The sequence below is a fragment of the Manacus vitellinus genome, unplaced genomic scaffold (genome assembly GCF_001715985.3).
Source record: "Manacus vitellinus isolate BGI_N305 unplaced genomic scaffold, ASM171598v3 scaffold_27_pilon, whole genome shotgun sequence".
Lineage (NCBI taxonomy): Eukaryota > Metazoa > Chordata > Aves > Passeriformes > Pipridae > Manacus > Manacus vitellinus.
Genome location: NW_021940039.1, coordinates 9,160,470 through 9,177,599, shown reverse-complemented (window position 1 = coordinate 9,177,599; position 17,130 = coordinate 9,160,470). Strand labels below are relative to the sequence as shown.

Sequence of the window (17,130 nt, the reverse complement as noted above, 5' to 3'; positions counted from 1 at the left end):
CAACACTGAGATTTTTTCTCTGCTGGTTAAGGATGAAAATCAAAAGTTCTTGATGAATTTTCCAAAGAGAAAATTTTGGGTCAAGGAAAATATTTGAGAAATTTCCCCACTTTTCAGTTGGATTCCAGTTCCTTTATGGGTCCTGTAGGGAATTAAAATACAGGTAAAATTAGCAAGTGGTTTGGAAAGGATTGAAATTTCCTGCTTTGCACAAGGAGATATTTTTATGTATGGGGTTGTTTCATAATAGTAGAGGAAAAAAATGAAGATATCATCTTGTTTTAGCCTTTCAGCTGCATTTCTGGAATTAGGAAAACACCCCAGGGATGTTCAGGGATCCAGTCCCTCCTCAGGGGTGGCTGTGCCAGTGTCTGGCTGATTCCTTGGCACCCTTGGGTGCCCAGGGGGGTTTGGGTTTGGGCTCAGGTCTCACCAACCTCCTCCCTCCCCTCCCACCCATCCTGGTGGCAAAGCTATTTTGAATCCAAGATGAGTCAACTCCTTTCCCCCAACTGCTTCCTCTCCCAGAAATGCCATATATTTATTTAAGCAACGTTATTTTCTCGCCTCAGAGGCTTCCAAGGAAGCGGATTTCCCTGATTTTGGGAAGGATTTTGTGGCTGAGGCCTGGAGGGTTTGGCTGCAGCAGGTTTTAGGTACTTTTAGCTCATTTTATGGGCTTTTTTTGGGTAAAAAATGGGTGGATGCTCTGCCCTGGGAGGTGCAACTTGCAGCTGGCCTTGAGCAAGTTCTCCTCGACTGGTTGTCAGGGAAGGATGGGGAGATGTATCCCGGTTTTCCACCCTGATGGAGAGAGGGACACATCCCATCCCTGCCTGGGAGATGCCTGAGGAGCAGCACAAAGCCACTTTTTCTGCTCAGTTCTGGTTGTCAGGTTGGAAATCACAGCGATCAGAAGGTCTCTGAGTGGACCAGTTTGACCAGTTTGCACACTTGGGATGGAAAAAATGCTGCTGGAGACCAGGAAGTGTGTGGAGGGAATGGCAGGGAGAGGAGGGAAAGGAGGTGCTTTTTGGGAAGAGCCTCTCCCAGGTGCCTGTTGGTGGCACCTCTGCCTGGAATTTCTCTGTGGGTTTGGCTCAGCATGTAAAAAAAAATTCCCCCTGGAAAACCTTTCCCTAAATGCTCCTGGTTAAAATTTAGGAGGAAAAGCCTTTGTACAGCAGGGGTGTGATGTGCCCTGTGTTCTGCCTCCGTGTCCTTTGGGAATTCAGTCTGGAAAATCAGCTGAGGGGACCTGGGATGTGTCAGTGCCAGTTTTTGGGGCTAGTTTTTGTGAGGATAGAGCTCTCCTGTGGGGAATTATTTCTCATCTGCTTGTTCTTCACTTCCATGCATCTTCTCTCTCTCTCTCTCTCTCCATCCCTTAATTCTCTCCCACTGAAGTGGGACTCAGTGGGACTCTCCAAGTGGTAACTGTGGACTCTCATTGATGGATTTTTTGCAACTTTTTGTGTGCTGAGGGCAGAAATTTCAATTGAAATCCTGTTTCATTGACACGAGTGAACAGAAACCCAAACCTGTGGTGTTGCCAGCATTTGATACTGTCCATGAATTATAAAGGGAGGGAAGTCTGGGCTTTGATTTCCCTGTCTCTGAGGCTGGACAGACATGGAAAATGACCCTGGGCACGCTGGAAGGAAGATCTTGGAGATTCCAGTGTTTTGTCTCAGAGTTTAGGAGATGGGAGAGGTTGTTACACCGGTCTCTCATCTCTCCAGCATGGAATGAGAGCCCAAGATGTGTGAAAAGATAAATAATGGAAGTGTCCAAGGCCAGGTTGGACAGGGCTTGGAGCAAGCTGGGCTAGTGGAAGGTGTCCCTGCCCATGGCAGGGGGGTGGAAGAAGATGAGCTTTAAAGTTTGTCTCAGAGATGAGAATAAAATGATCTTAAAGGTCCCTTCCAAGCCAGAGCAGGCTGTGATTCTGAGGCAGCTCAGGTCAGACCTCTGGGAGGTTTGTGTCAGAGATTGCTCCAAGCAGGGAGGCTAAACCAGGGATGGAAAGGGTGACCAAGGCTTGGTTTGGGTTGGGTGAAGCACAGGAGCAAGAATCAGGGCTCACAGGGACCACTCTGCCTCTCACCTCACCTGAGGCTCCAGCAGGTCCCTGCTCTCACCCACAACCTGTTTCCCTTCACCCAAAATGTGCCCACGAGCAGAGGTGCTCCTGCCACACGTTCTCCCTGTGCCAGCCAGGAGGGTGAGCGGGGCTGCACCAGCAGCTGCAGCTCTGGAAAACACTGCCAGCCCTGTGCCCAGAGCCAAGGGAGGGGCTGCAGCCCACTGACAGCTCTCTGACAGCACTTGGGGCTGCTGGCAAACACAGACAGGGGTTCTGTGCAGAGACAGAGATCAGAAAAAAAAATCAGCTTAAGGAGCTCTCAGATGGGGATGAAGTTCCCTCCCAGGAAGGGACCCTGGCCAAGCTGCCCCTGGGGGTTCCAGCTCAGGCAGCTCAACCCCCAGTGACCTCCTCAGGCTCCACATTCCCTTGGAGAGTGGAAACACTGAGGTTTGGCTGATATGGCTCCAGGTTTGGCTGATATGGCTCTGGACAAGGACGTTTCCAAAGAGCTGGTGAGAGCTGAGGAGCTGATAGATCATCAGGTTGCTGAAGGGGAAGAAACCCATCCTTTAAATGTGTGGCTCAGGTTATCAGCAAGACTTGGGGAGTCCTCCCCCCTGTCAGCACGTCCATGCTCTGCTGCCAGAGGGGTTCAGGGGAGCCCCAGCTTTCCAAAGCAATTCCTTGCTTACCAGAATGATGAATTTGCCCTGTCAGAGGTGGCCCTGGATGATGATGGGGGAAGGAGTAGCTGCCAGGTCTGAAAATCTTGGAAGATGCTGATCCTGAGGGACTGTTCCACATTTGGATTTTAAGAACATGGTGGCAATCACAGTTCTGCTCATGTTAATCCATGGGGAAGGTCTGGATGGGGCTGTGTAGCTCACTGACTGGAAGGGAAGGAGGAGACAAGGATGCCCACAGGGCAAGGAGGGAAGAGCCAGAACTCAGGGGTCTCCAGTGGGAAGATGTGGACACCTTCACCTTCTAGCAGCCAGTCCCAAGCTGCCCCAGGTGCTTGAGCCACATCACAGGGCTCAGCAGCCTTGTTTCTGAGGTGGTCCCACCACGGGCCCACTCAGGGACTGCACATCTCCTGGACAAAGCCCTCCTTGTCACTGGAAGGGCCTCCTTCACGTCCCACTCCCCAGCCAGGCTGCCTGCACAGCTGGAAGGGGCACAGCCACGTTCAGGATGGAGCTGCAGATGCAAATCCTCCATCAGCTTCCCTCCTTCAGCGCTGCCAGCTCCCATTTGTTGCTGTTTCTCCTGTTGTAAAACCAACATTTAGGTGTAGGAAAGGGTGGAGGAGGTGGAGTTGTGGTTTATCGCTGCTTTGGGTACCAGCCACACATCTGGAGCTGCAGCATCACTGGAGACTGTCAGGAGCAGGGCAGCAGGCTGGGAAATGGGTTCAGAGCATCCCAACTGGCTGCTTTTGGCAGAACTCCCTGCAGGATTTTGGTGCAGTGCTGGCAACCCCCTCGTTTAACCACCAGAGCCACTGTGGTGTCTCAGCCCTGCTCCTGGACAGGAGCTGAGATCCAGGGGCTGCATTTCAGCACACAAAAAGTTCCCCCATGCCTCAGTCTGGGTGTTTGAAGGGCTGGCAGAGGGGAGGGCGGGGTGGGGGGAGGAATCCTGAGCCACCCTCACGGCGAGTGTTTCCCTCCCCAGCGCCTGGTGAGGATGAACATGCCCATCTCCCCCGAGGACCTGACCGTGCACTTCACATCCACGCTGATGGCCCTGATCAGAACTGCCCTGGAGATCAAACTGGCCTCAGGTGAGGAGAAGGGGATGTCTGAGGGGATGGCACAGTCATCTGGAGGGCACAGCAAAGGAAACAAGGGCAGTTCAGCTCCTTGGCACCCTCTGTGCCGTGCCATGGTCACACAGGGATCAGGGAAGCTGGAGCCACATCTGGGCTTGGACTTCATTATGGCACAGCAGATTTCTTGTACATAGAAAAAAACAACCAAAACCAGTGCCCTGTGTAGCCTCTTCCAGAGCTTTTCCATGAATTTGTCAGCCTCCAACCTGTATTTTCAGGATGGGAGTTTTTATCATCTGAGCTCTGGAAAACCAGAAGACAATTCCAGTGTGCTGAGAGCACACGTGGCTCAACCCCCAGCTCATCTGCTGGCTTGGTGTCCTCTCAAAACCACAGGAATTCTGCTCCAGGTGGAAATCCTCTTTTCCTATTGCCAGCACCTGAGGGCAAGGGAGCTTTGGGGCAGGGACAGAGGGATCCTGAGCATCCCTCTGCCTTTGGGGTGGCTGCATCCCTGGAGATCTTTGGCCATCCCAGTGGAGAGCTCTCAAAGGAGAAGAATCCTTGTGTGTGCTTATTGCTGTTCAACAGAAATGAGAATTTCCACACCCCTTAACTATTCTACTATGGGGGAAAACCAGCCCTTCCTTCCCAATTGCTCTCTGCTGGCAGCCAGGCACTGACTCCAAGTGCCCTGAACCACATTCTGCCTTGAGATAAAATTATTTAAGTGTTTAATCAGGCGTTTACTTGACTTCCCAATTAAACTTTGTAATGTAATAAAACACACTGGCCTTTTCTCTGGGTCACTACAGCATTTAATCAGCCTGGCTGGGGTCACAATCAAGGCATGCCTGGCCCCAGCACTTTTATGCCTAATTTAAAAGTTAACAGGAGGTAACAACGTTCTTATGAGCACAGGGCAAGGCAGGGGTGGGTTTTGTGCTTTCCTAAGCAGTTTTAAGCCACCACTGCAACCTCCCTGTGTTAATCACCCCCCTCACGTGTTGCTGAAACTGGGATGCTTTGGGTTGGCACTGCTGGAAGGAGGCAAACTCTGGAGGTCACTGGGGCTCCCTAAGGGAGTGAAACTCGGGGAGTGATGCTGAGCATCAGACACTCCTTTCTAAGGATGCCTTTAGGATTTCCTGGGACTTTAAGGGCCAGCACCTTATTTCAGGAATAACTTCTGGATGAGGATGCTGAAAGCTTGTGTTATTTTCAGCTTCCAGTTACCTGGTAACTCAATGGTAACTGAAACAGCCTTTTTAACTGGAAAAGGCTCCCCCTCCCCCTTTTTTTTGGCTCTACCCTGGAAGGAACCAGAGAAGAGAGCTCAGCTGATAGCACCGGATTCTTTCCCTGCTCTCTCTCTGCTGTGGGGTGTGAGGTTTTGACCTGTTGTGTTGTTATGAGCTCGTTTGAATGGGTTTCATGTGCTACATTTAATTGAGTCTTTAGTAGGACTAACAGGCCCTTAATAAAGCCTCCCTAATGAGCTGCTGTGTGGGAGTTCAAACCACCGTGTAACAGAGTACCCAGAGCCTCCTCCCAGTACTTTTCTCTTAGAAAAATAATCTCTGTCATTCAGATGAACTAGTTAATTGGCTCCTGTGCAGAGCATTCAGCTGGGAGCTGCCCTGTTGGCTCACACAGCCTTTAATCACTTCCCACTGCTGCATTAAGGCCTCACTGTGCCCCTTTGAACAGCTCAGCTCTGTTTTACCTTGAGATGGAGCTGCTGGTACAGAACAACCTGCAGTGTCTCACTGCCAAAGATTTTGGGTAGGGTTGGTGGCAGAGGGGGTTTATCACCCCTCATGGCATTGCTCAGTGGAAGGTGTCCCTGCCCAAGGAACTGGAGGATCTTTAAGGTGCTTTCTGACCCAAATCATTCCATGATTCATGTCCAACACCTCCTTTGCATCCCACCTGGGAGGTGCTGCTGCTTCCTGGGGGTGCTTCCCAGTGCCCTAAAGCAGGAGGCACCTGCAGGCAGGTGGAGCAAGTCTGAGCTTAAGTTTAAGCCCCAGGTAAGAGCAGAGGGTCAGCAGGCTGAGGTGATGATGGTCCTGCTGGATTCACACACTGTTTTCATGGAGGGAGCCACCAGTTCCCTTCTCCACATCTGCTGCAGCTCTGCTGGCTCCCCCTTCTCAAGGAATGGGAGGATGAGGATGCAAATGCTGGGATGTGCTGCCAGGACAAGGGTTTTCACTCACCTTCCTGTGCCTCCCCCCTCCCTCTCTGCAGGTGGAGTTAAACAGCACCAGTGTGATGCTGAGCTGAGAAAGGAGATCTCCCTGGTTTGGCCCAACCTGTCCCAGAAGACTCTGGATTTGCTGGTGCCTCCTCACAAACGTAAGTGGTTCAGCAGCAAGCACTGGATCCAGCCCAGCCACTCAAGAAGCCCAGGAAAGGTTTCCCCCTCCTTGCCTGAGCTGTCCCAAGCCCCATCTGGGCACACAGTCATGTGGAATCAGCTTCTTGGCATCCTCTGTGCTGCCATTCCAGGGTCACCCAGTGATCAGGGATGCTGAGGTCACGTCTAGGTGTGGACTTCACGATGCTACAGGAGATTTTCTGTACACAGGGGAAAAGAACCCCAAAACAGTGGCAAGAAGGCCAAGAGTGTGGCCTTTTCCAGGGCTTTTCCATGGCTTTGTCAGCCTCCAGCCTGTGCCTTGCAGGATGGGAGAGCAGTTTCTCCCATCTGAGCTCCTGAAAACCAGGAGAAGAAAAGTTTGCTGAGAACTCAGAGAATCAGAAGTGAGGCCTTTTGGGGACTAAAGGCCCTTGGGTTGATGATGCCCTGGGAGAATGTGCTGAGAAAATGGAAAGTTTGCCCAGCCAAGGCTTCTGGGTTCCTGATTAATGAAGAGCAGTGCAGAGCAATAAGGGCACTGTTAATTAAGAGAAATGAGGTTGCTGAGGAGGTGCCAATCAGTGGGCAGTGACTGCTTTAGTCTTTCCCTGCCCTCTGTATCTGCTGCCCCAACTCCCTGCTCCATGGTGAGTGCTCCAGTGCTGTGTAGGGAAGGACTGGTTCTGGCTCTCTGAGGGTGGAAAAAGACATCTGGAAAAATGAAATGCTCTTTAAATGTTTATTTAGCCCCTTATGCCCAGCTTGACTGTAATTCAAACAAAGAGGAATAAGGCTTTTTTTTTCTTGACAACAAGCTGGCTGTGGATCTGGCATGAATTTAGTAGTTCTCTCAGCAGTGCTTACAATGCCACAGAGGTTTCCTGCCTGGTTTCTGCTGCGTGATCTCTGTGTTTGATCTCAGATGGGAGAGGCAGCAACAGGCAAAGAGCTGAAGAAGTCTGTTGTAACCTTTTCCTCATCATTTTTTTCTTTCCCCTACTTTTCTGTGTCTGTTTTGCCTCCTTATTCTGATGTTTCTTCTCCCTTCTCCTTGTTTTTTGTACCCGTTTGCTGTTATTTTTTGTGCTTTTTGACTCACCCTGCGCTTCTCATCCTTGGAATGTTTTCATGTTTCAATGTCTCACCCTCCTCTGGCAGCTGATGAAATGACTGTGGGGAAGGTCTACGCGGCACTGATGATATTTGACTTCTACAAGCAGAATAAGAACAGCAGGGAACAAGTCCAACCCCCCGGAGGCCTCTGCCAGGTACCCACCAAAAAGGAGTTTTACTCCATCCTCTCTCTTGGGCAGCCCCTTTTCCAGCATTGAGCAGCTCTCACCAGCAAGTTTCATCCAGAAACTCTGCATTCTTCTCCAGGCAGGGTTGGAAAATGCTGTCTCAAAAATCAAAACCCCTCCTGAAAGTCTCTCTGAAAAACTATTTAAAAAAAATTGTTACAGTCGCCTTTTCCGGGAGATCCAGAAAGACTTTTTCCAAAAAATGTCAGCTGATGTTTGACAGTCTAAATCCTATTTTCAGAAGTGGCCCAGGGACTGGGGAACACCAGAAGATTTCTTTGGGGGAGATCAAAGAATTAGTGAAAGCTGAGGGTAGTTTGGCTGTAAAATGTTGTGAGTTGCTTTTGAAAATGGGAATTATTGAAAATCGTTTGGGCTCTAATGGGAATTATTCAAAAACATTTTGGCTCTAATAGATTTTAAGTTTTTTTGCCATTTCTTGGAAGTATTTCTTGAAAGTATTTCGACCCTGAGTTTAGCTCAGTTGGTTAAAACTTGGTGCTGGTCATGCCAAGATCATGGACCATTTATTTAAGAGTTGGACTCTATCATCCTTGGGGGGTCCCTTCCAACTCTGAATATTCTGTGATATTTCCACACAAATGGCTTGGGATTGAAACCCCAGTGGTTTCCAGTAGGACAAACAGCTGTTGTTTTTAGGGTGCTCATAGGGTGTTGTTTTTAGCTGAGCTCCAGCAGGGCACGGAGATCTGTCCTGCTTGTGGGTGGCTGCAGCAGAGCCCGTCTCACAACCTGAGGGAAATCCCAGCCCTGAGGGAAATCCCAGTCTGGGAGAACACTTAGAGGGATGGGGGATTGCAGTGCAATGACTTGACTTGTACAAAGCTGAGGGCAGCAGGTCCTTCAGAGCCTCTCCCAGCCGTGGTTGGGCCGGGCTGGGCTTTGTGCTGGGCTGGGCTTTGTGCTGGGCTCATCTCCCAGCGTGGCAAAGTGGACTTTTGTTGAAAGCCCTTCAGCCCATGCCAGCTGTGTCTCTGACACCCTTCCCTTGTGCTTGGCAGCCTGGCCCAGTGTCCCTGTTCCACCCCTTGAAGGCCACCCTGGAGCAGACCCAGCCCACAGCGTTCAACAACGCCAAGGCCTTCCTGCGCCAGAAGAGCTCGGCCTCCCTCAACAACGGGGGTGCTCTGTGAGTATCCCCTGACCCCCCACAAAGCCCTCACTGGGTGTGTCCATCAACCCCAGTTCCATGGCTCTGGAAGTGGGAGCACCAAGACCAGCAGTCCTGTCAAACCGTGGCTGGGACGATTCCCGTTGGTGGCTTCCAAAACGCCTCCGTCCGTCTCTGCTTCCCGCTGCTGCCTGGGGTGGGACACTGGGGTCTCCAGACCTTTGTGTTTCCTCAGTGGTCTCCCTTGAATCTTCATGGCAGAGCTTTCCATTGTGGGTGGTTGTGAGTGGGAGTTTCCTCGCGGGGATTTGGGATCGTTGCAAAACAACCAAACAAACCCCAATCCACCAAGGAGTTCCTGGGAGTCCAGGGGGTCCTTGGGAACAAGGTCATCCCTGGAGCTCAGGGCACTTGGTAACAGCAAGAGCTTCTTTAGACTTGCCACGACAGAATGTGTCTCTTTGGGCAAAATAATCCCTCCCCAGAGAGCTTTCCAAACAGTTCTAGGAACAGAGTTCCCTAAGGAATTCTCCATTGTCTGCTCTCCAGGTGACTTGTGTGGGTCACACAACTGCTGTGGATTTTTAGGGATAGACATCTGAGGTTAAAACATCCCAAACAACCCTGATGGGGGCATTTTGGAAGCCACCAGTGGCTCAGCAGTGAAACCTGTGGGTGCCACTAGACTTTGAGTGAATGTCCTTTAGTTTTGGTGTTTGACCACTGTCCAGCTTGTCCCGCTCACAGAATTGGCCTGAGCTCCAAAATTCTTCGTTCTTCTTCATCAGGAATTAAGTTCACAGAAATTGCTTTTCTCAGTTACTGAAAAAAAAAAAAAAATATGGCTGTTGTGATTTCCTTGTTCTCGTGGGATCTTCAGGCTCAGTAGGATGTGATCCTGGAGAAACCCATGGGACCTCAGAGTTTCACCAGCAGCTCTGGTTTCCCAAGTTTGCCCCACTGCGAGTTCAGCAAAGTCATCTTTGTGAAGGAGTGACTGTTTCTCCTTCCCTCTTTTCCTTCTGGCAGCCCAGCCCCAGAGGGGGGGATCAAAGAGTCCAGCTCCTGGGGGACCCAGCGCACCCAGGACGTGTTTTATGAAACCAGGACCCCGGCTTTTGAGCGAGGCCACTCCGAGGAGATCCCCATCGAACGGGTGAGCACGTGGGGGGCAGGTGGGAGGGCAGGGCGTGGGGAGGGGCAGGAGATTCCACAGCTGTGGTAGGACTTTAGAAATCGTAGAAAATGTTCAGGAAACCGGGTGAAGAGAGGGTGACACGCATGAAATGGTCGAGCTGCCCCGTGAGGCAAGTGTTGCTCTTACAACCCCAAATTTGCTTATGAGGGAAGACCAAATCCCAACAGCTTCCACAGCCTGATAGCTGTGATGGGGACACCCTTTCCATGGAATTCTGTCTTGCTGCAATAGGCTACCTAAGGTTATCCCTTCCCATTGTCTCAGCCCCAGTGCCATCAGTGTCCCAGCTCGGGTCAGGGGTTTCAGAGGTCACACCTGGGGCTCGTGGCTGCTGGAAGAGCCCGGCCCAGTGCTGTCCTTGCTGCAGAAAGCCCAGCAGACAGAGAGTAACCTTCTCCACAGCTCTTCATTTACTCTCTGTCCCATCCCACCATCTCCTCACGACGACATCCAGCCTAGCAAAGCATGCTCAGGTGACGGCTTCAAAGCTCAGGTGGTGGCTTCAAAGCTGATGTTCATGTTCTTGCTACTGAAAACATGTCATGTTTCCATCAGGTGGTAGAAATGAGGGAAATCAGCCCCACAGTTGCCAATGGAGAGCCCCAGCCAGGCCTGGAGAGCCAGGGCCGGGCGGCCTCCATGCCACGCCTGGCTGCCGAAACCAAGGTGAGCGGGGGAGTCCTCACTGCTGGAGGGGGCCAGGAACTCAGGGGCTGCTCTCTCTGCTTGTTGTGTTGCTTGTGGATGTTTGTTTTAGGAGGTGTTTGCTGATCTGGAGACAGGAAGCCTTTATTCCAGCAGGTATTGATGTGTAGTCACAGTGCTGTCCCCGGTTTTACTCACCCCTGGTTGCAGCAAAAAGCAGCCCAGAGGGATCCCTCTGGCTGGGGCTGAGGGCTGCCCACCCAAGGGTGTCCTCACTGACTGGGGGCAATGCCACTTGCCAGAGAAAGACATGTATTTCCCATTGCCAGCTGTGGGTCATCATCAGACAGCTCAGCAGGACATGCTCATGTGCCTTGGCCTTGGAAACATCAGGAGATGTGCTGTGACTGTCTTAGATGAATGTAGGAGAGAACAGTAGGGAGCCTGTGCCTGGAATGCTACTTTGGGACACTGAGCATCCTCCTGGTTTTTCCTCTTCCCACCACACTCAGCACGTGCTGTACTGTTCTTGTCCAGTGAAATGGTGTCCAGGAGATCCCTTGGGTAGCTTTTCCTAAAGAAATCCCATCATAGAGTCACTTCTCCAGCAATTCGTGGACACTGCTTAGTGTGTAGGATGTCAGAGACCATTTCTGGCCATTCCACATGTTCATTGCTGACTGTTTGTCCCAAACACTCTGTCCTGCTTCCTGTGTGTCAGAACATCTCCCCACTCATGTCATGTCTCATTCCAAGGGCCTGATTCCTGATCAGGAGGGAGCAGCCTGGGTTTGGGGGCTGTTCCCATTGCTCTCTGTGGGAAGCAGAACATGAAAGAGCTGCTGCACCCTAAAACTCAAAGCCTGTGCTCTGCACACACAGCAGCAGCTCCAGCCCATGGAATCTTTGTGCTCCCAGCAGGGAGCCTGTGCCTGGAATGCTGCTTTGGGACACTGAGCATCCTCCTGGTTTTCCCTTTTCCCACCATACTCAGCTCATACTCAACTCAACCTGTGAGTTTGGCCAGTGAAATGGTGTTGAGGATTTCCCTTGGGTAGCTTTTCCTAAAGAAATCTCATCAGAGAGTTGGCTTTTACAGCAGCTTGTGTGTGTAGGATGTCAGAGACCATTTCTGGCCATTCCACATGTTCATTGCTGACTGTCCCAAATACTCTCCAGCCACTGCCCTGCCTCCTGTGTGTCAGAACATCTCATGTCTCATTCCAGGGGCCTGATTCCTGATCAGGAGGGAGCAGCCTGGGTTTGGGGGCTGTTTCCATTGCTCTCTGTGGAGAGAAATGGAAGAATGCAGCGTGAAAGAGCTGCTGCACCCTAAAACTCCAAGCTTGTGCTCTGCACACATGGCAGCAGCTCCAGCACCTGGAATCTTTGTGCCAACGTGCCAGGGCTGGCACAGGCTGCCCCTCAGCACCGAATTTCCCAGCTGAATTCAGAAGGTGCAGCCTTTGTGTGAGCTGGGATTCGCTGCGTTATCAGGAGCACTCCTCAACATGCTTAATAAAAGCACCAGACCCCAAAGCAAACCCATCCTCCCTGCCTTCCCCCTTCCCAGAGCAAAGTTATCCTTTATCCTGCAGCACCAGTAGCATCTTCCCGTGCAGGGGGATGCGGTTGGCAGCAGCAAGGCCAGCAGGGCGAGCCTTTCCTTGGCAAACTCCTCTCCGTGGCACTCAGGTTTTGCAGAAGGGAGTGTCCCTGGCACAAGTGTGTGGTTTGTGTCCCCCAGGGCGTCGCTGCCCCTCGTGGAAGTGCTTCATCTGGTTGTGAATCAGGCCGGGAATCCCCGAGCAGATCTAACCTCATTTAACAGCACACGTGTAAATAATCCTGGTCGTGGCTTTGGGTGAATAACTGACGGACTTTCTGTGTGTGTCTCCTCCCTCCCTCCTCCCTCTCACGTTCTGCTCTGTCCCTCCCCAAACTTTTGAGTTCTTTCTAACTCTCCTTTGCGACGCTTTCTTGTTTCTGGCTGTCTCCCTTTCTGTTCGCCCGCTGTCCCTCTGTCTTTTTTACGTTCCACTTTTTTTAAAAAAATATACCTTCCCCGTGTTTTCAACCTCCCCGTCTGCTGTCCTGCCCCCATCCCCTCCCTCCCTGGTCGTCATGGTGTCTGCTGCCCATCTGCCGTGATGTCTGACAATGGCTGTACTGTGGGGCTGCTTCCAATAATGTCTCTCATCTTGTCCGAATTGTTTGCAGAGGAGCAAAGCACGGTCGCCTGGGAGTTACCTGGCAGTATGTAGTTTGCACTAAGTTGTATATCCTCTTAAATTCATGCTAAGAAATTATTAACCTGCCTTTGAACCCTCTACTTCCCCCCCCCACCCCTTCTCATCTGGAGCCCGATGCAGCCGCTCCCTCTTCCCACTTTGCTGTTCCCTCGATCCACGGTTGCACGTCGCACGCTCTGGTAGCTGGAGGGGAGGGGGTTATTTGGTTGTTTTATTTATTTTATTTGTTTTGTTTATTTTATTTGTTTTGTTTATTTTATTTGTTAGTTCTGCTTCTTGTTTGATTCCATATGCCTCGTTGCACGGGAATTTAAGGAGTGAAACCAATGGGTTTGGTAATGAAGAAGCAATTAGTGACTCTCAGTGCAGCCTCCTGAGGTTTTTTGGGAGCCTGTGAGTGCCCTGTTACCCTAATGAGGGCATTGCCAGGATTTATGGAAAGGGGATTGGTTGCTTTGCCACTTCCTGTGGTGTCAGTGGGGACTTCTGTCCCTGGAATAAGCACAGAATTCCAGATTCCCTGGCAGAAGCACAGAAGCAGGACCAAACCCAAAGAGAAGTGTTCGTTTGTCATCAGTTTGGCTGCCTTGTTGTTGGGAATTTTCTGTTACCTTCCTCCTGGCAGCTCCTGTGTGGATTTTGAATTTTGAAAATCTGGAGAAGTGTTTTTAGTGGGAAGGACTTCCACTTGTCCCTTTTTTTGCCCATCAGACCATCCAGTTTATAGAACTCCCTGCCTTCCTTCAGCTTCAGGCTCAGCAGGACAAACATGAAGCTCCTCAGTATAATTTAATGCCCACACACTGAAGGCCACAAGAGGTGACAAAATCAACTGCCCTTCAGTGGGAAGCACCAAAATTTGGCTGACTGCCCATATTGCACCTTCAGAGCCAGGATAATCTGCCTGTGATGGGAGGGAGGGTGGCTCTTTCCACTCAAAATAAGGAGCAGAGCTGTGAAACAACTGGCTTGGCACTGGGTAAATATCACAGGATATTCAGAGAGCTGAATTTCAGGGTAAGCAAACAAAACAGAACAGACAGTAAAAATAATACAGGGCTCTTTGGAAAAGGTTACAGTGAGCAAAGTAAATGTTCTGTGAGGAGTGTTGTTGGAGGCACTTATTGGACTCTGAATTCAAACAAGTGTGAGGCTGAGGGAGCAGAGAACATCCTGAACTCCTTCCCTCTCAGACTGGACCACTGTGCTCTGGGGTCTCTCCTCAGAGCCAGGGAAGCCTCCAGAGGGTGGATGAGGCACTGTCTCCACACAGAGCCAGCAGAGAAGGAGACATGGGAATGCTCCTCTTTTACTGAGCTTTCTACCTGGTGGCTGGGCAGTGGGGAAGGCTGTGGGAATTCCTGTCCTGCCACCTTGTCTTGGGTTCTGCAGAGCATCTTTGTAAGGCTTTGAATCCCCAGGGAAGGGAGCAGAGTCTGGAGCTGCCCTGGTACAGGCAGGGGGTCCAGCAGTGCCGTGGAAGGCAGGTCACTGCACTCGGTGTCCAGATGTTTGGCCACAAATGATTGGAAAACAGGAATGCCAAACCCCAGTATTCATTTCTGGAGTTGTCCTGGTAGAATTGCAGGACATACACACTCCTCCCCTGCTTGTCCCAGCCACAAGGAGTGATGGTGGGACAAGAGAGGTTGAAATGTTGGATGGGATTGTCTTACCTGCAGGGAGGCAGAATTAATTTCTCGGTGCCTTGGCCTGTCCCTTGCCCACTTATCCCTGATCTTTCTCCCTCTCCACGTGATGCTCAGCAGTGCTTTCATGCTTTGGGGTGGCCACAAAGGCCCTGAAGCAGCTTTGGGTGAAACTAGTCTTGGAGGATTCTCTCTGTGAGGCGCTTGGCTACTGTGCTGTCCCCGTGTCCCCGCTGCCCTCCTGGTGACCCTGTGCCGCTGTGTGTGCTGTCAAGTGCTGCCTGTGGCTCATGGTACCCGTGGGTTGGCACTCTGCTGAAGTGAAGCCCATCTCAGCCACCTGAGCTCACACCTGCCCCTCGATTCAGCGCTCGATCCCCCACCCGGCGAGTCCTCCTGCCTGCTGTTCCTGTCGTATCCAATTAACCATTTTTCTCCTCGCCCCTTTCTCTCGCTGACCCTGCCCACGGTGGGTGCCAGGCAGTGGGGCAGGGGCAGCCCTGCCCTCACCTTGCTCCGTGTGCCTCCCTCTGCCTTGCAGCCCATCCCGGACACGAGTCCCATGAAACGCTCCGTGTCCACGCTGACCCCGCAGCGCCCTCACGCCATGCACCTCTACGAGTACTCCCTGGAGAGGATGCCCCCGGAGCAGGGGCACCACCACCACCACCACCGCTGCCACCGCAGGAAAGAGAAGAAGCAGAAGTCCCTGGACAGGGCTGCCCATCACTTGGCCGATGGTCAGGCTGGTGAGTGTCTCCTGGCTTTGTGGGTGAGCCCACAGCCCTCATTGCATGGGAATTTAGGGAGTGAAACCAATGGGTTTGGTAATGTAGAAGCAATTAGTGACTCTCAGTGTAGTCTCCCGAGGTTTTTTGGGAGCCTGTGTGTGCCCTGTTACCCTAATGAGGGCATTGCCAGGATTTATGGAAAGGGGACTGGTTGCTTTGCCACTTCCCGTGGTGTCAGTGGGGACTTCTGTCCCTGGAATAAGGCAGAAAGATGATCAAACCCAAAGAGAAGTGTTCATTTTTCATCAATTAACCCAAAGAGAAATGTTAATTTTTCATCAATTAACCCAAAGAGAAATGTTCATTTGTCACCAGTTCGGCTACCCTGTTGTTGGGCATTTTCTGTTACCTTCCTCCTGGCAGCTCCTGTGTGGATTTTAGAAATCTAAAGAAGTGTTTTTAGTGGGAAGGACTTGACACTTTTTTTGCCCATCCAGTCTGCAGAACTCCCTGCCTTCCTCCAGCTTCAGGCTCAGCAGGACACACATGGAGCTCCTCAGTATAGTTTAATGCCCACACAGTGAAGGCCACAGGAGGTGACAAAAGCAGCACAACAGGGTCCTGTTGATGGAGCTGGTGCAGCCCCCAGTGCCTGAGGTCAGACCTCACCAGGGTCTGCAGCTTCCTCAGGAGGGGCAGCTCCAACCTCTGCTCTGTGTGAGTAGTGACAGGACCCAGGGAACAGCTGGAGCTTGTCAGGGCAGGGTCAGGTTGGATTTTGGGAAAAGGTTCTTCCCCCAGAGGCTGGTTGGGCACTGACCAGGCTCCCCAGGGACAGGGGGGGATTGTTGGGGTGAACTGTGCAGGGCCAAGAGTTGGATGGGATGATCCTTGTGGATCTCTTCCAGCTCAGGATCTTACTGTTCCAAACTGAAGGCTGTGCTGGGCTCCCCCACCCCACCGTTGTGCCTCTGACAAACTTTCCAGCTCCTCTACTAACACAAAGCTCCTCGGTGTAATTTAATGCCAACACAGTGAGGGGCCACTTGTCCTCCTCCCTGCGCCGGCCGGGTGGGATTGGGGGTCCTGCCTGAACTCGAGGACCTCCCTGCACACACCCAGGAGCCCCTCACGCTGGTGACCCCTGACCAACGTTCTTCCTTCAGCAGCCCAGGCCGGTGAGTCCTCTGGCAAGGACAAGAAGGAGCGCGGGCGGTCCCAGGAGAGGAAGCAGCACTCCTCCTCCTCCTCCGAGAAGCAGCGCTTCTACTCCTGCGACCGCTACGGCAGCCGGGAGCGCTCCCAGACCAAGTCTGCTGAGCAGAGCAGGCCCACCTCCCCCAACGGGGGCCCAGAGCAAGGCCCACACAGACAGGTGAGGAGAGGCAGGGTGGGACAGCAGCCCTGAGGTCTCCCAGGGGTTGGTTTGTGCACCTTTTCCGTGTTTTGCTCAAATGAACGGAGATGGAACGGGGAGGGAAGTCCAGGCAGGGGTGGATTGGGGTCTCCATCGGGGTCCTGCTTGGTGCTTCACACCTAAAACAGGTATGGAAGTGTCACTTGAGCAGCACCCACACAGTGAGGGACTCGAGGCTTCTCAGAGACAGAATCACAGAATGTGCCGAGGTGGAAGGGACCCAAAATATCATCGAGTCCGACTCCTGGCCCTGCACTGGACCATCCCCAAGAGTCACACCGTGTGCCCAAGGCCCCACTGCCAAGGGCATCCTTGCTAACACAACACAGCAGCCTGGGGGACCCCACAGTTGGCAGCTCTTGTCTTGGAAGTTCAGAATGTTTCAGCAGGAAGTGGTTTGTTGGACGTTTTGAACAAAGACCTTGCCATTTTTTTACTATTGAGACCATTTCCTGGATTAAGAAAAGTTTGAAAATGCCTTAAAAAAAATTTAGGCAGCTCAGTACTTATCAAAACAATGTAGAATCACATTAAGGTTGGAAAAGCCCTCCCAGACCATCAAGTCCAAGCTGTGCCC

At 51.8% G+C, this 17,130-nt stretch overlaps 1 protein-coding gene across 1 annotated transcript in view; it reads left to right on the top strand.

Moving 5' to 3' along the window:
- Nucleotides 1-17,130, top strand: part of CACNA1B (calcium voltage-gated channel subunit alpha1 B) — a 158,999-nt gene that overhangs the window by 107,469 nt on the left and 34,400 nt on the right. Inside the window, exons 28-35 of the mRNA XM_029960600.1 lie at nucleotides 3,767-3,875; nucleotides 6,117-6,224; nucleotides 7,387-7,496; nucleotides 8,552-8,679; nucleotides 9,691-9,817; nucleotides 10,415-10,525; nucleotides 14,947-15,154; nucleotides 16,306-16,511. Coding sequence (XP_029816460.1) covers nucleotides 3,767-3,875; nucleotides 6,117-6,224; nucleotides 7,387-7,496; nucleotides 8,552-8,679; nucleotides 9,691-9,817; nucleotides 10,415-10,525; nucleotides 14,947-15,154; nucleotides 16,306-16,511 — 1,107 coding nt within the window. The remainder of the gene's footprint in view (nucleotides 1-3,766; nucleotides 3,876-6,116; nucleotides 6,225-7,386; nucleotides 7,497-8,551; nucleotides 8,680-9,690; nucleotides 9,818-10,414; nucleotides 10,526-14,946; nucleotides 15,155-16,305; nucleotides 16,512-17,130) is intronic.